Source organism: Anabrus simplex, chromosome 3 (genome assembly GCF_040414725.1).
Source record: "Anabrus simplex isolate iqAnaSimp1 chromosome 3, ASM4041472v1, whole genome shotgun sequence".
In the NCBI taxonomy this organism is placed as follows: domain Eukaryota; kingdom Metazoa; phylum Arthropoda; class Insecta; order Orthoptera; family Tettigoniidae; genus Anabrus; species Anabrus simplex.
Genome location: NC_090267.1, coordinates 309,769,703 through 309,786,500, shown reverse-complemented (window position 1 = coordinate 309,786,500; position 16,798 = coordinate 309,769,703). Strand labels below are relative to the sequence as shown.

General features: G+C 37.3%; 1 protein-coding gene across 5 annotated transcripts in view; it reads left to right on the top strand.

Annotated features, from left to right (window-relative positions):
• Positions 1–16,798, top strand: part of LOC136866296 (mitochondrial glutathione transporter SLC25A40) — a 246,149-nt gene that overhangs the window by 155,008 nt on the left and 74,343 nt on the right. Inside the window, exon 10 of one of the 5 annotated variants that reach the window (XM_067143132.2) lies at positions 12,036–14,000. The exons of the other annotated variants lie outside the window; for them this stretch is intronic. Coding sequence (XP_066999233.1) covers positions 12,036–12,045 — 10 coding nt within the window. The 3' untranslated portion in view covers positions 12,046–14,000. Of the gene's footprint in view, positions 1–12,035; positions 14,001–16,798 lie in introns of those variants that run through there. 5 annotated transcript variants of the gene reach the window in all.

Below are 16,798 nucleotides of genomic sequence, written 5' to 3'. Positions count from 1 at the left end.
TACTTATTAATACTATTAAATGTATATCAAATGGTGTTTTCAGTTCGGTAAGGAGCTACTCTGAGAAAGACTAAAAACAAAGCAGTTTTTGAGAATAAACGCTCTGTATTTATGTGTTGTCTTAATTGTATGATTCTACTTAATATTGTACTTTTCAAAACCATTCAAATAATTTCTTTCTTTATTAGTTCTAATTCTAGAAATCTGAAATGTACGACTGAATTTCATTGTGTAATGAATTGGTTTGTTAAAAAGTTCCCTATTTCTGTCAGAATCTTAGCAATAAGGCAAAATATTTTCACAGCAGAACTCTAGTGCTTTCTTTTCTCCTTTCCTTTTATTTTTCTACTTTTTTTAATGGTTTTTGGGGACGCCAAGGTGCCGGAATTTTGTCCTGCAGGAGTTCTTTTACGTGCCAGTAAATCTACTGACGTATTTGAGCACCTTCAAATACCACCGGACTGAGCCCGGATCAAACCTGCCAAGTTGGGGTCAGAAAGCCAGGGCCTCGACTGTCTGAGCCACTCAGCCTGGTGGATTATTTTTACTTTTTATAAACAGCACATGCTTTTCGGCTTTCCCTAGATAGAAGTTTCCTAATAGACAAAGCATTCTGAATAACAGTTATATCTTAAAATCGTCTGACTCCATGGCTAAATGGTTAGCATGCTGGCCTTTGGTTACAGGGATCACGGGTTCAATTCCTGGCAGGGACGGAAATTTTAATCATCATTGGTTAATTTCGCTGGCATGGGGGCTGTGTGTATGTGTTGTCTTAATCATAGTTTCATCCTCGTCATGATGTGCAGATTGCCTACAGGCGTCAGATGTAAAGACCTGCACCTGGTGAGTCAAACACTTCCAGCACTAAAAGCCATACACTATTTGATTTCATCTTAAAATCATATGGTAAATGCTAGTTCTGTATGTCATTCATAACAGTTATACAGATTATTTCTCAAAATAGCAACAGAATCCTTAACATCTACCTAGGACACTGTGTTCATAAGTTGATTGTCTAGCCTGAACAGCTTACAGAATTGTGCAAAATTGGAAGTTGTTGTGCCTCTAGCTCCAACCATTAAGACCCACTACTTCTGTAAATGTTAACTTATATTTTGTTTTGTATTATGGAATTGTGGATTTGTAGGCATTGCATTTCTCTCTATGAACATCTGCTAGTTGAGTTTCAGAGGCCCCCGTTCTAAGTGTAGGGTCAATTATGAAACCATGAGTCGAACCAGCTGGAACGGCTATCATACCTATCCGTTTGCAGGATCCACTGAGCACAAGTCTTCCCTTAAGGCATCAGGGATCAAGGTCTGAATATGGTGATGGTGGGCATTTTTAAGGACTCCACCATGTTTGCAGGCACCGTTGTAGCCGTGTTGATGTGTCCTTGGAACAGTGTATAATGAGACCACGATACGAAAGACTTCAATATGACCCGCACCCGAATTTAAGGAGCAGTATGTCTGTAAAAAAAACAAAGTGTGGGTGGTATTTGGGATTACACAGTACTTCAGTATAACTAGATGAATAGCCCTGTACAGGGCATATCACCACCACGGTGCAGGATGTTAGGATACTCCAATTTGCTTTCTACCTTCCCTCTCAGACCCTACTTCTTGAGCAGGAGATTTTCTTGAATGGAAAAGTCATCCCACATAATGGTGTCTGTAAAGTGGTTGATGAGAATCTGTCATCTGCTTTGTTCTTTCTGTACCTGAGGTGGGTCTATCCAGATGAGCAGTTACAGTTTCCACAGATACTCCAAGTCAAGAATACTCATTACCTTGTTCTCAGTGTTCGTGGGTTGATGCGTTTTACTTTCAATCCTCATTACGATCCAATTTAGAAACTTATCTTCCAGCGTTGATATAACACTGCTTGAGGGTCAGGATGTGATCCAGTATGGCTCCCAGTTATTTTGGCATTGGGCGATGTAGGAGTCTGGTAACTAGCACTTCCATGCTTTCCTATTGCTGAAGTGGAAGGTATAAACTTGTGTCTTGCTAGGGTTGCACGTGAAATATTTATAGTAGAGGTAGAGTTCATCCTGAGTCTTGGACTCCTCTACCTCTGCAAAGTGGGTTCATTGGACAGCAACTGCTGTCTTTTCAGCACTGATGAGTTGTATAGCAGTACAGTGGAACCTTGGATTGTGAGCATAATTCGTTCCGACTACATGCTTGTAATCCAAAGCGCTCGTATACCACAGCAAGTTTTCCCATAAGAAACAAATGACACGCGGATGATTCGTCCATAACACAAAAATATTCGCATACCATTTCTAAAACAAAATATAACTTAAAACAAAGTGCACTTTTCCTTACAATAGAATCATTGTTGGTGTGAGGGAGACGGAAGATGACATGAGAGGAGTTACTGTGTAGCACAGATTTCACGAACAGAATCACTGCTCTCTATTGACTCACTGGATTTCTTTTCTTTTCGTGCAACATTTACGAGGAACCTGTCCAATGACGGTTCCTTTTGCCTCTTTTGGAGGATTTCACAAAAATGTGACATTGCATTGTCACTGAACTGATTCATTGCTTGCACCGCTACGCCCTTATTCGTGTGGTGTTTTTTACAAAATTTTTCACCGTTTCTCACATTTTACACTTGTCCCGAATCTCAGTTGAAGTGAGAGATTCCATTGACTTTTCCCCTCCTCTTCCCCAGACGAGATCTCCATAACCTCTTCCTATTGTTCGCGATGCAGGTCCACCAGTACGTTGGTGGCCAGATCCTGGCTATGTTCTTCCACCAGCTATTGAATGTCCACGTCGTTCACCTCCAACCCCATAGTCTTCCCTAAGGACACGATTTCATCAACAATCGGCGACTCATTGTCACCAACAATCCCCTGAAAGTCACGTCCAAGAACACAGTCAGGCCACAGCTTTCTCCAAGTGGAAGAAAGAGTTCTCTTGGTGACTCCATCCCAGGCTTTATCAATGATCTTCAGACAGTTCACGATGGGGAAATGATTTCTCCCAAACTCTCGGAGGGTAAGGTTTGTTCCTTCAGTCACTTTGAAGCATTGCTGAAATAGTCCTTTGGTGCATAGCTTCTTGAAGTTCAAAATTACTTGCTGATTCATAGGCTGGAGCAGTGTTGGGAAGAAAGAACTTAACCTTAAAGAACTTTAATTCCTCCAGTAAGTCGTCCTCAAGGTCTCAAGGCCTGGAGGATGAGCAGGAGCATTGTCCATAACCAGCAAGACGTTGAGCGGCAGATTATTATCTGAAAGGTATTTCTTCACTACAGGACCAAAGATCACGTTCATCTATTCAACAAACGAACATGGGAGGGGAAAACGTAGGCACACGTGATGCTCGTATTGCGGAACCTACTTTAAATAGACCAAGTTACTCGCATTCCGAAGTTTCACTGTATTTGACTGATCTTTTGAATAGATGGTATGGGCGTGGAATCACAACACTTTCTTCAAGATTCTTTTGAATCTTACATAAGATGTTTTTTTAATTATTATTATTTTTTAACCTTTAGACAGACTAAGAACCTCCTGCTATCCAGGAAGGTGTCAGTTATCAAATGAAATAGAAATCTTGTCCCATTCCCTGCAGAGCAAGCATTCAATATATCAACAGTAAATTTGGTTGTTTTTATTTCTGATGCCCCATTAAATACTTTCAGGATCTGTAATGATGATGATGGTTGTTGCTTAAAGGAGTTTAACATCATAGTCATCAACTCTAACTGCTTATGAATAATTACTCAGAAATATAATTTAATGGCTCCCCAGTTTCATATTGAATAAATATTTATTTTAATTTTTTTAATTTATTTATTTATTTATTTATTTATTTATTTATTTATTTATTTATTCATTCATTCATTCATTCCTTTCAGTTTACGTGTATGGAACAATATATGTCTATATCTGTGACATAATAATAATAATAATAATAATAATAATAATAATAATAATAATAATAATAATAATAATAATAATAATAATAATAACAATTATCATCATCATCATCAAGATCCCATTCTCCATCTTACTCATGTCAAACTGTGTAAACTAAACAATATTGCTAGTTATTAATGAATGTAAAGCTGAGCTTTAATCATGATGTGTTCATTGCATCCTGAATGTTAGATGAAGTGAAGTATATTTTCCATTGTAGGAGCAGAATGTGGGAATGAAGTAGGAAAACCTATAAGTATTATATTTCTGTTAAGATGTAGCTAAAATGTATAAATGATTGACACAAACTGGCAGGCACCAGATGATTCTTTCACTAAGTGAGAAAATATGTTGTAATGTAGATGTATTTGTATTGGAATAAATGGTTATCTATGTGTGGGCATATATTAAAAACTTGTGGTTGGAGAATTTCTTGGTCAGTTATATTCAGTTTGCTTACTAATTATCTATTATTGTAACTCTTAAATAGCTTTGTTTTCTGAATTTAGAATCCTTAAAATCAAAGAAAAATGGAACTGAAGACATAGATGCAGTTTGTTTAAAGGTTCTAACCAAGGCAACATATGATAAAAGTAAGAAGAAAAATGATCAGAATATCTGTCAGTGATGCATTTTTGCTTTACGATGTAATTAGAAGAATGTGTTCCTGAGAGTGTTGTTTAATATTCTCTTGAGTTTCAGGCTATTCATTGTTCCCAAATAGAATAACTATTTGAACCTTATGTTGATATTTGTCTGTATACAGATTCTCTGGTATTTAATTCCAAGGTTCATTACCTGTTAACTTTATAATTTTAGACTCAGATCTTAGAGCAATGGTTATCCTTAATACTTTTTGTTGTTGCTGCTACTAAGGTTGTTCTGTTGGTAACCATGCACTTGACAGCTGTGAAGTGTGGAAAGAAGTCTGTAATAGCTAACCATATGAAAATTACCTATACAAAAGGACCTTTTAAGAAACACCAACCAGGAATACATTATATAGTTGCCAAGGTATCATTTCTGCCATTGGCTAAATTAATTTTCTGAAATACCCAGTTTTACAATCTGATCAGGAGGGATGGTTATGGAATGATAGTCATTCAGAGTAGCAGTAAGAAAATATCCTGTGAACTTCAGTGTTTGGCTGAAATCGATCGTTCATTTCTAGTTATAATTTTTCATTTGGGCATGGTAATGCGAATGTAGCTATCTACTGCAGCTCTGAAATGTTTAGGTACACATCAAGCATTTTAATGTATGTCGTCTATATTTGAGTTGCAGATGGGGTGGATTTGAAAATCTTTGTTTATCTTGCCTCTTTGACATTTGGCAATCCATATTTTTTTTGTAATGTTATTTGCTTTGCATAAATTCAAAAGACTTACTGTGTCCATTATTTTGGACTGTGAAAATAGTTTTTGCCTGAAATTTTGATATGCGGTCATGTTTCCTTCCCACTCTTCACAATCAAAGAAAGCTAGTTTTGAGTATACTCGTGAACATAATCAGTTCTCATATACAGGGTGGTGTACGAAAAACCAGCCTGCCATGAGCATATACAGACAACCTGTAAAAGAAATAAGCTAATGCAAAGGTCTTTTACATTATGTCCTCCTTATGCTTCGGTGCACTGTTGTGCACTCCTTAGCATGTTATATACTTTGTGGAACTCTGCAGCATCAGTTTTCAAAATTTTATTACGAATACTGTCCTTTCAAGTCTTCTAATGTCCTTGGATTATTTGTGTACACTTTTCCCTTCAGATTGCCCCACTGATTAAAAGTCACAAGTGGATAGGTCCGGCGATTGCAGCATCCATAATCCTTTACTGACAATCCTTTCTTCCGTGGGTCTTTCATGAATTCTTAAGACTGACTCCCATGAAGTGTGACAGATTGCACCCATCTTTTTGAAAGACGGCATATGAGCATTCATGGGACATCAACTGTGCATAAAATTCCACAAAGATTCCCCATAAACACATCAGCATTTATTGTTCTTTCAAAAATGAGACCCACAATTAGACTTGCATACATATCACACCACACTATTTCTTTTTTTAAATCGTGAAGAAGCTTCCCATGAATCATATAGAGATTGTTTGCTGATCAATGTCTGGTGTTCTGGGGAGTTAACATGTCCTGTCTGATGGAACCACGCTCCATCACTTGTGAAATAGAACAGTAGATCCAGCAATCTTCTCACAATGATTTGAAGTAACCATGTGCAGTAATTGACACGTTTTGCTTTGTCTTCCTCCTTCAGTTCTTGCACACGTCATTTTGTAGTCCTTCAACCCTACATCGCGTAAAACACATTGACAGGACCTACATGAAACAATCACCTGTTGCAACAGTGTACGTGTCTATTTCTTAGGACTTTAGAATATTCATGCTCAAATATCCACAATCACAAAAGGTGTACAACTGGAGGATGCTTGATTCCTTTTTGTGTCTGCAGCTGACCCTGTAGTATGCCACTTTCTCACCAAATCCTGTATACTGCTCTTTGCTAGTGTGGTAATGCCAGGAAACTTACTTGCAAAAATGTTCCTTGTTTCCTTAAATGAACCGGTAACATGTATGCCTCCACTATTGTGATTCTTTGTTGAAGATAATACATCTTGCTGAGCACTTCACACATCTGAACCAAGTCCCAACAGCTTTGTGACAATAGACGAGCGACAATGACAATAATGAAGCAGCAAGGGCTCAGTTTTTTGTTTGCCAATTTTTTAATTATCTAACTAGCAAGATACCAGTTCTTTGCTACAGTCTTAAGCAGAAGGTTATCTTTCAAAGTTTTAAATTCTGGAGAATCCACTGTCAGCTGAGTTTTAAATTCTGGAGAATCCACTGTCAGCTGAGCCTATAAAATACACCCTCAGTTCAATTGGTTTTGGAGGAATGATGATTTCTTTTTGAATATAACACTCATTTGAACCCCATAGAATTGGAATGTTCTAAAACTATCTTATTTAACATGTGGAATGTAGATGTGACCAACCTGTAAAGTTTTGACTTTGTATGTCGGATAGTAATGGAGGAATGATGTTTTGTTAAATAGAATGTTTTAGTATTACTTATTTAACATCTAGGAAATAGAAGACCAATCTTGACATTTCAGAAAACCACAAAAATTTTGTTAGTGGGACAAAAGACGAATAACATTATTAAGATGAACCTTCATGTAAAATTTCCTCATACGTGAAATGGTTTTGGAAGGAGGAATATTGTGATTTTCAGAGCCAACCCCCCATCTAGAGCCCTTATGTGAGAATGATTTGGAAGTATAGTATATTTGACACCTAGGACATAAAAGTATAACCTCCTTGTAGAATCCTGACAATTCTCGCATAAGAAGGAAGGTTAATTTTTTATTTGTATGATGTTTAAAGTTTAATGTTTCTTATTGTTCAGTCACATTGATTTATTTCCAGTCATCATCATCATCATCATCACAGTCTTGAAGGGGTGAATGATTTCCCTTCTGGAGCTGACCCCATTTAACCCCTTACAGGTGGAATGTTTTTTTTTTTTTAACCTAGGATTTAAAATATATACTGCCATTTCGAATTTTGTCTTCATACATTAAATGGTTTTGGAGGAATGAATATATTTCTCATTCGATCTCTTCCCGTGGTCAAAACCCGTTAGGCATTTTTTTTTTTTTTTTTTTTTTTAAAGACCACTTCTTACTTAAAAACCTAAGACATATCGGAGCAACTAACATGTGAAATATCAACCTCATATGGTTTCAGATAAATGAATATTTTTGTTTTTGGGTATTGACTCCCATTTAACCCTTAAGGGAAAAATTTGTTTCTAAACTTGCCTTATTTGGCATCTAGTACATAAAGGAGGAATTATTGAGTGAATTTTCAATCTTATCCAGTGAACAGTCTTGGAGGAATGACTATTTTGGTTTACTGGGCTTCACCGCCATCTCATTCCCATAGGGGTAGAAGTTTTTGAAACCCTTCCTTCATGATTACTTGCACTGTAACAGAAATGTATCCCCATTTCTTTGTATGGTAGTTTTGCTTGGGCATTGATTGATGGTCAGTCAGGACATTGCCTTTTACAGATTACATGTAGTTAATATTTTAGTTTGCAAATACAGAATTTTATTTTAGGTACTATTATTGGTATGATTTTCATCTCGTACTTTAAATCCTGACAATTCTCGCATAAGAAGGAAGGTTAATTTTTTATTTGTATGATGTTTAAAGTTTAATGTATCTTATTGTTCAGTCACATTGATTTATTTCCAGTCATCATCATTTACTTCCAACAATGCTATAATAATTATCTTTCCTCCTCTCTTGATTATTTGTATGAGGTGATCCTTGAAGCCATTTATAGTATCTGCTAATCCTGTTTTTGTATACTTTCGTAACCTCATTATAACTTCATTAATGAGAGCCCATGAACAAAATATGTTAATGAAATAATGGCACCAAATAAATAATGTTAGATTTTCCATTTCTGATAAACTTTTGTAATTATGACTTCATTGAGATTGTACATTGAAGAATTCATTCTGTAAACAGTTGTTCACTGAAACATCTAGTGATTGGAGAATGTATATTGACCATTCTCTATTAATCACTGGAACATTGCTCAGTCTCCTAATCTCAAATTTTCTTACTACTCCAATTATATGACCAAGTAAACTGCTCAATGTCAACATATCCTTTTGAAGTGCTCCTATTTTTTTCCATACAAATAATTCTTATCAATCATTTTTGTTGATCATAGCTATCTTGCTCAGTATGGACCTTTTCTTCTAGCAGCATATTACATTTGAAACTTGTTGACATCTTACTGATGTTTCTTCCTTATAATACTCACACTGGAGAAAAAATTAGACTCTTCATGGAGAGCTTGTAATTCTGTTTTCAGCACTAGAGGTAACTATGCCTCATGCCCCAGCCAGCTGGAAAGCAAATTGAGAGGTACATGGTCCTCAGTATATCTGTCATTTTGCTTCACTTGTGTGCTTTTCATGTGCTGCAAGGTGGGTCAAAAAGGAGATTTTATGGGTGTCCAGAGGGCATAGCATCCAGCAGGATTTACTTGTGTCACACAGTGAAACATATTTATTGGGAATGGAAGGAAACTCAGTCCACTTTAGGACAGCTCGAAAAATGTAATTGCAAAAAAAAGTGTTACTACTAGAGACCGGTGGCGATTATCATGTGAATGAATGTTGTGTAGAGAACTTCATTCAGTGAAAATCTGGAGTAGAGTACCCTGGAAGAAACCTATGCTAACACATCCCAACAAAAATGCACGACTTCAGCAGGCTAAATCCCATAAAAATTGGACTGTAGAGGACTGAAAGTGGGTCATGTGGTCTGATGTTGCATTTCTATCTTCACATTACTGATTTCAGATGATGAGTGAATTGAAGGCCGCGTAAAGCCTTTCTGAGTATTGTGTGCATGGTGTGTTACAGGCAGGGGATGGGTCTGAGATGTTTAAGGGGTGTTTCATGTACTCTGAATTAGACCCCATTGTTGCAGTTTATCTGCATTTCAATCAGGAAGGGTATATTCAACTTCTGGACTTGTGGAAATCGTGTCATGGCAGTTCTGCTGTCATTTGCCCCAAAGGCAGATGAGCAAAATATTAGTTGTCATATAAAACAGGGGTCTAGTATGTAATCACACTTGAAACAACCAGAATAAAGTAATCCTCCTTACCTGTCCTCAGAACATTTTGTTTTTGTTTTTTTAAATAGAAAAGTATTTGTATGTTGTTGTATTTTGTGATTCTGTTGGAATAAGCAATGCAAAGTAATGCAATTCTGTGATTTTCTTGGTTTCTTTGACTAAGGTACCAGGATTAAATTAAATTTTATATTTATGAGATGTTTTTAATGGTGGTTTTGAAAGACTGTTGAATGTGGTTTTTACATTTATTATTTGATAAACAGCCATGGAACTAAGTGGGGGAAGATGAAAACAGACTCTGGAGTCAATTCAGTCATTTTTGTATATTTACTTTTAGGTAGCTCTCCCAGTGAAATCATTAAATCTCTTTCTCATGCTTTTTGCTATACAACAAGAGAACTTCCCGGTTAAATTAAGTATGTTGTATCTTCTTGAAATTATAAACATGATTTATTGTAACAGTTTACTAATGTTTAGACCAAATGTGCTAATCCTCCTTACCTGTCCTCAGAACATTTTTTTTTTTTAAATAGAAAAGTATTTGTACGTTGTTGTATTTTGTGATTCTGTTGGAATAAGCAATGCAAAGTAATGCAGTTCTGTGATTTTCTTGGTTTCTTTGACTAAGGTACCAGGATTAAATTAAATTGTATATTTATGAGATGTGTTTAATGGTGGTTTTGAAAGACTTTTGAATGTGTTTTTACATTTATTATTTGATAAACAGTCATGGAACTAAGTTTTGGCTAGAGCAAGTTCTAGTTGTGCTACTTAGGATTAATACTGAAGTTTTCTCTCTAGGGGTTAAGAACACTTTTTTTTTCTCTTCTTTTAAGATGGTCATCTTTTATTCATCTGTGTAAAGTTGTGTATACATTGTTATTGCATATAAATTGTTAGTAGGGTTCTTTGTGCAGTTAGAAGATTTTAGATTATGTATGATGTATGTATCTTATCAAAAGGCTATTTTATTATTTCAATCTGTTGTATGATATATTTTCATAACTGTTACTTGTAAAGTGTAGTCTTTGAAAGAAAGGGGGAGACTCAGGGAGACTCCTCCTCTGTGTCTTATGTACTCCACTGCCCACAGCATCACAGAGGCACTATTATTGTTTCTTTTGCAGCAGTGAAAGGTCTCTTTGTACATGTTGTAGAAACTGTAATTGGCTCCAGTTATGTATGTAATAAAAGGTTGGAGGTTACTGGTAGGGGAGTAAATCTTGGCCTTTGACGATATATTTTTCTTTTAGTCCCTGAATCACTGATGATGTGTTTTTCTATTTATCTCTAGAGTAGGCCTGCTGTAACTTGTATCTCAACTCTTTTTGGCAGCAGCAATTATTGTTCTTCACATTTTTTAAAGAGCTATGCCTTGACTTGATTTTTTAAAGTACTGTTATATAACTTGAAGTTGTTCGTCTCCATTATGTTATTACTTTGGATCTGTCGTTGATCAGAAGTTGTTCTTATTACCACTTTAACAAAATGCTTCCTAGTCAAATCCAAGATATTTCTGTACCCCTCATTTGTGATCAATGTAATAATATCTTGAACAAGATAAAAGTTTGACACCTATTCAACAATCATTAAGGAGAGGCTGTGAGCAGCTGTAAGGAGGAGTATTGGAAGACTGTGACCATTGGCAACCAGGTGAGTTGGCTGTGCGGTTAGGGGCATACAGCTGTGAGCTTGCATCCGGGAGATAGTGGATTCGAACCCCACTATCAGCAGCCCTGAAGATGGTTTTCCGTGGTTTCCCATTTTCACATCAGGCAAATGCTGGTGGGGGGGGGGGGGGCAGTACCTTAATCAAGGCCATGGCTGCTTCCTTCCCATTCCTACGCCATTCCTATCCCATCGTCGCCATAAAACCTATCTGTGTCGGTGCAACATAAAGCAATTTGTAAAAGAGAAAAAAAGACCATTGGCAATGTCATCTTCTGTAGATGAGTGGCAGCAGAAGAGATAATAATCAGTCCATGTAATGTTATTGTTGATTAGTTTTAGGGGATTAGAACATTGTAGGCCATCATCTCTGTACATGAATGTGTCAGAACATATCTGATATTAGGGCTAAACTTTGGGAAGATGTCCCATAAAGTATCATCCTAGTATTTTCATGGAAAGTGTTGAATACTTAAGCAAAAACCCATATTTTCTATACCAACATCATTAAATATTATTAAGTCTACTTTTATCGTAATAAATGTCAGTAAGGGTTTAACACAATATTCCAGCATTGGTTAGTCCTACCATAAAATGAAGTGAACATAAAAATACTCTCATTCAACTTTTGTTATATACATTTTTTCCCTCTTTGGAACATTAATCATGATTGAAATACAGTCAGCACTTGATATAACTCTGACAAAATGTTCATTATAATGTGACAGTCTCATTCTGTTACAGAATTAGATAATGCAAGGACTGGCAGAGATTTTACAACATAGTGCAACTACTCTCCATGCTAAACACAAGAAGCATCCGTACGTACAATACTTGTGTGTCTTGTTGAGTTGAGAGAAAGCAAATCAAACTGAGACTGCACATAACAATGGCATCGAACAAGTGCATTTCATTAAGTGTTGGAGAGAAATTTGAGCTTAATGAAAACTTAAGAGTCCAGTGTTTCTGTGGCAAGTGTATTTAACTTTAAGTACAGTGTTTCAGCAGCAAAAGTGTGTAAAGAATATGGCATTGCAAAACAAACAGTTTCAGGCATAAGAAAGAACAAGGATAAACTGAACATGTTTGCTTACTTTGATGTTGAAACATCAGTTAAGACTGTATATATGGTGCCGAGTTCCACCTTTTTCTTGCTCCTTTACCTAGGCCTAACAAATCAGACTCTGATTGATTAGTGCAGAAAGTTAGTACGTACTACGAGGATTGGGGCAGATGTCATGGCTACCATTTTTTTTTTCTTGTAGTTATGTGAATGGATCACAAACGTATATGTGTTATGTGGAAGTTCTGCAGGCATAGTGTGTATGCAGAACAATAGCAGATGGCTGTGTGATAGCTGGTAGTAGCGCAGCAAGGGCTGTGAAATCAGTCAGTTGGTGAGTGTCATGCAAGATGGAAGTAACCCGTGTTGAGCAGCGTGCTTACATCAAAATAGCCGTTCTCCGAGGGAGAAATGCGATGGAATGTCACAGTGAATTAGTGGAAGCTCTTGGGAATAATGCCCTACCATACCGTACAGTAGCATGGTGGGTAGGAAAGTTTCAGCAAGGACGTGTGTCAACCAGTGATGAGCAACATTCGGGATGACCTGTCAGTGTGCGGACCAACGTGGCACGTGCCGTCATCGAGCAGCTCCTGGATGAAGACAGACGATGGACACTACTGGAGTTAGAGAGGGCAAGTGGCATCGAGAAAGGCACCATCCACAGGATATTGCGTAATAAGCTGCAGCTACGCAGAATCGCATTGCGGTGGGTACCACATGCACTGACGGAAGTTCAAAGGTGGGTGCGCTATGCAATATGCTCCGACCACCTTGCATGCTGGCAACAGGACGCCGATCAATTCTTGTCACGAATAATCGCCATCAATGAATTGTGGGCCAGGGCATACGAACCAGAACTGAAACGTCAGTCCGCAGAGTGGCGACATGCTGGATCACAAGGAGGCAGAATGTCCGTCAGAATCTTTCCCCTGTCAAATTGATGGTGATCATTGCGTATGATGTCAGGGTGTCATTGTTTGCCACTTTGTTCCACATGGCAGAACAGTGACTGTACAGTACTACAGGGACTTCCTGGTGCGACAGGTACGACGTGGCATTTGGGAGAAACGTCCGGATCTTGTGGACAGTGCAATAATCCTGCATGACAATGCAAAACCATATAAAGCAGAGTGTGTAGGGCAGCTACTGTGATGTTGGGAATGGGAAGAATTGGAGCACCCACTGTTCTCTCCCGACATTTCACCCTGTGACTTTGATCTCATTTGAAAGATTAAGGAACCACTACATGGTAGGCGGTTTGCAGAACGAGAGGAAATTGCTAATGCTGTGCGCCAACAGGTGACCCGATTCACACATGATGCGGCAAATGATGAGGCAGATGGTATTCAGCGCTTCCCATATCGTTGGCAGCGTGTGGTGTCAGTAGCAGAGGACTACTTTGAGGGTCTTTAGGCCCAGGTTTGTCATGTCAACTTTATGTGTACTGTGTTGTTATTCTTTTGCACTGGGAAGGCCATATTGCCCTGTATACTACCGTAATGAATTAGTGTGTTACAATATTTCAGTGCTTATTCATTGTCCACACATGTAGTTAACACCTTGTCCTTTCGTCTTTATATGTCACATTTTCCAACCGGACTGCTATCTTCAAGAAAAATAATAGTTGCCATGACTTTTGCCCCAACCCTTGCTGTATTATGTGCGTTTTCATTTCACATGTTGTGTATTGATACCTTGTCACATTAAAGCCGAGTATATCACTATAAATAAATACAGTGTTAGTTTTCATTCCTTAGGCACAACTTTATTCCCGTTTGGTAACATGGACTCTTTGTAACTCAGACTTCCATCCCGTCTAGTAGGACTTCTTGAGCGTTGACTGTACAGTATATGCTAAGAAACACTCAGTAGGCCCCTAGACAAATCCCCGCCATCTCTACATTGTAATAATTGTAATAATTTGTGCCCTAGTTTTCTTTGTAGTACTTTCTTTAAATACCAGTTTTCAAGGCAATTATTTCAGTAGATTTGATGTGATACTGTCACAAACAAAGAGATGATCAGACAAAATTGAAATTGATGGAATTGATCAGTGTACACTTTCTAATAGGTAAGACTGAAGTATTAGCCAAAGATTTCAAATGTACCGCAAGAAAGATATAGATAATATATATATTTCTTTTTGTTATCATCATCACTATGTATACATATATACTAAAAGTTGGGAATTAATCAAATTACTTGTAATGATTACTTTTTAGTAATTTTTACTCGTTTACCCCTTGAAGTAAAATTCTAATCATTACATTTTAGTAACCGATATACATTGCATCTAGTAAAATAGGCCGTGGAAGCCATTTTTGAAATCGCGTCCAGTATTTGGCAACTTTAGAGCCCGAGCACTTACAAGGGATCACACCAAGGGTATAAAACCAAGGATACGACATATACTCGTTCATTTACTTGCTGGTTCTTGTGGTTACTGGTTGAGATTTAGAGTAGGTAATCGTATGCTACATGGTTGAAAATGATGAAACTGGAATAGACGTGACAAGAAAGGGGTTAAGAAATATTCATTCCCCTATTTGAATATATATTTTGAATTAGATGGCCCTGAAAATAATGCAAACACAAATGTGACATGCAAACTTTGCTTGGGAGCAATCATTTAGAAAATTTGTTTAGTTTCTTTTAGTGATGATAGCCTCATAATGTCTCTGTTGTAAGAAAAACAACAGAAAATGAAGTTACGTATTTTTCCTTAAAAACTGTATTATTATTCCAGCCCCATGTCAAAAAAAAAAATGCAAGTGATTTCCTAAAGACTCATGTTCTGTGAAGTAATTGTAATTTTACTGATTACTTGTTGAAAGAGTAATTAGTAATTATGTAAAATATTCCTCAGGTAACTTTTATTTTGTACCTTTCCCATTACTGTGTGCGTGCGAGCGTGCGTGCACTCAAATCCGACCATGCCATGTGCAGATTTAGCAACCCCGTCTCATAAAGCCCATTTGAATTCTCTCATGAAGCGATGTGATTGGTTAACTTCAGCAGCTGATAAAATGACAACGGTACGAGATATCAACTTAATATCTTCAAATTACTTATTAGTATGAGCAACACTCATATACTCAGTTCACGTTGTTTCCGACCACCCAGTATATGCATATTTGTTATCATCATGATCAAGATCATCATCATTCGTAGCAGTAGCACTACCCTTATCATTTTCTTAGTTGATATACCCTATTTATTTTTCACTTCTTGCATTTCATTGGTTCATATTACACTACAATCTTAGATATCAAAAGAACCTTTACTCAAAGAGCAGCTCACACTCTTTACTAAAAAATGGCAATGACAGGTCAATGTGCTAATTTCTGAGTCTTGTTGGCATTTAATATATTAACATATTTATGGAAATGATTAGGTGGCATTGTGGAACTTTGTCCATCTCTTGCACTTGCTTATCAGTTTACTATGTGATCTGTATTGTGTATTGGCTTTAAGTTTGCATTCAGAAGATAAATTCATATATTCTAGCCAGCAGGCCTGAAGATGGTTTTTCTGTGATTTCTCATTTCTTCACCAGGCAAAGTCTGGGGCTGTACCATACTAAAGGCTATGGCCACTGCCTTCCCATCGTACTCTTTTCCTATCCCAGCATTAGCGGAAACCTACCTTGTGTTAGTGTAACTTTGGACAGTTAGCATCTGCTTATCTCCATAGACTCAATGAATACCAAATAAAAACAATTAGATACATTAGAAGTGAAGCTTCCACGGTGTGAAGAATTATTTAATTTATTTTCCGGGTTGAACCGTGTTGTACTTGTACGTATATCACGTACAGTTTGCCGACGTTTCGAATACATTGCAGTATTCATTGTCAAGGCGACTGAAATACCCCTACTCGATCCGAGAGATGTATTTTATACCTTCTAATCTAAATCTAAATCTAGCCTTCAAAATCCCTTAAGGGCAATGGCCTCCTGCTAAGCAGGGCTTCACTCGGATAAACTCGTTAGGTGAGCAGTCCTAAAGAGTGTGAAAGCATCATGTGGTGCGCTTTTCTTGCCTGTTAGTGACACATACATTTCTAACCTATACTGTACATCTTGTCTGTTGTGTATTCTTGTTCATATATCTAAGCACGTACAAAATTTTTATTTACATTTATACACTTAGAGGAGTTCTTCAAGGCTCTTCCATTCTTCTCCGTCTCTTGCTCTTCTTGTCCGCTGTGCACCAGCCATTTTCTTGAACTAATCAGCCCATCGGATCTTCTGCCTTCCTACGTTTCTCTTGCCGATTCTAGGATCCCACAATGTTAGTCTGTGTGTCCACCTCTTGTGCTCCATTCTCCCTATTTCCACTTCAATCAGTCCGCTATGTTGAGTGCGTCTCTTTTTTTTTTTTTTTTTTTTTTTGCTAGGGGCTTTACGTCGCACCGACACAGATAGGTCTTATGGCGACGA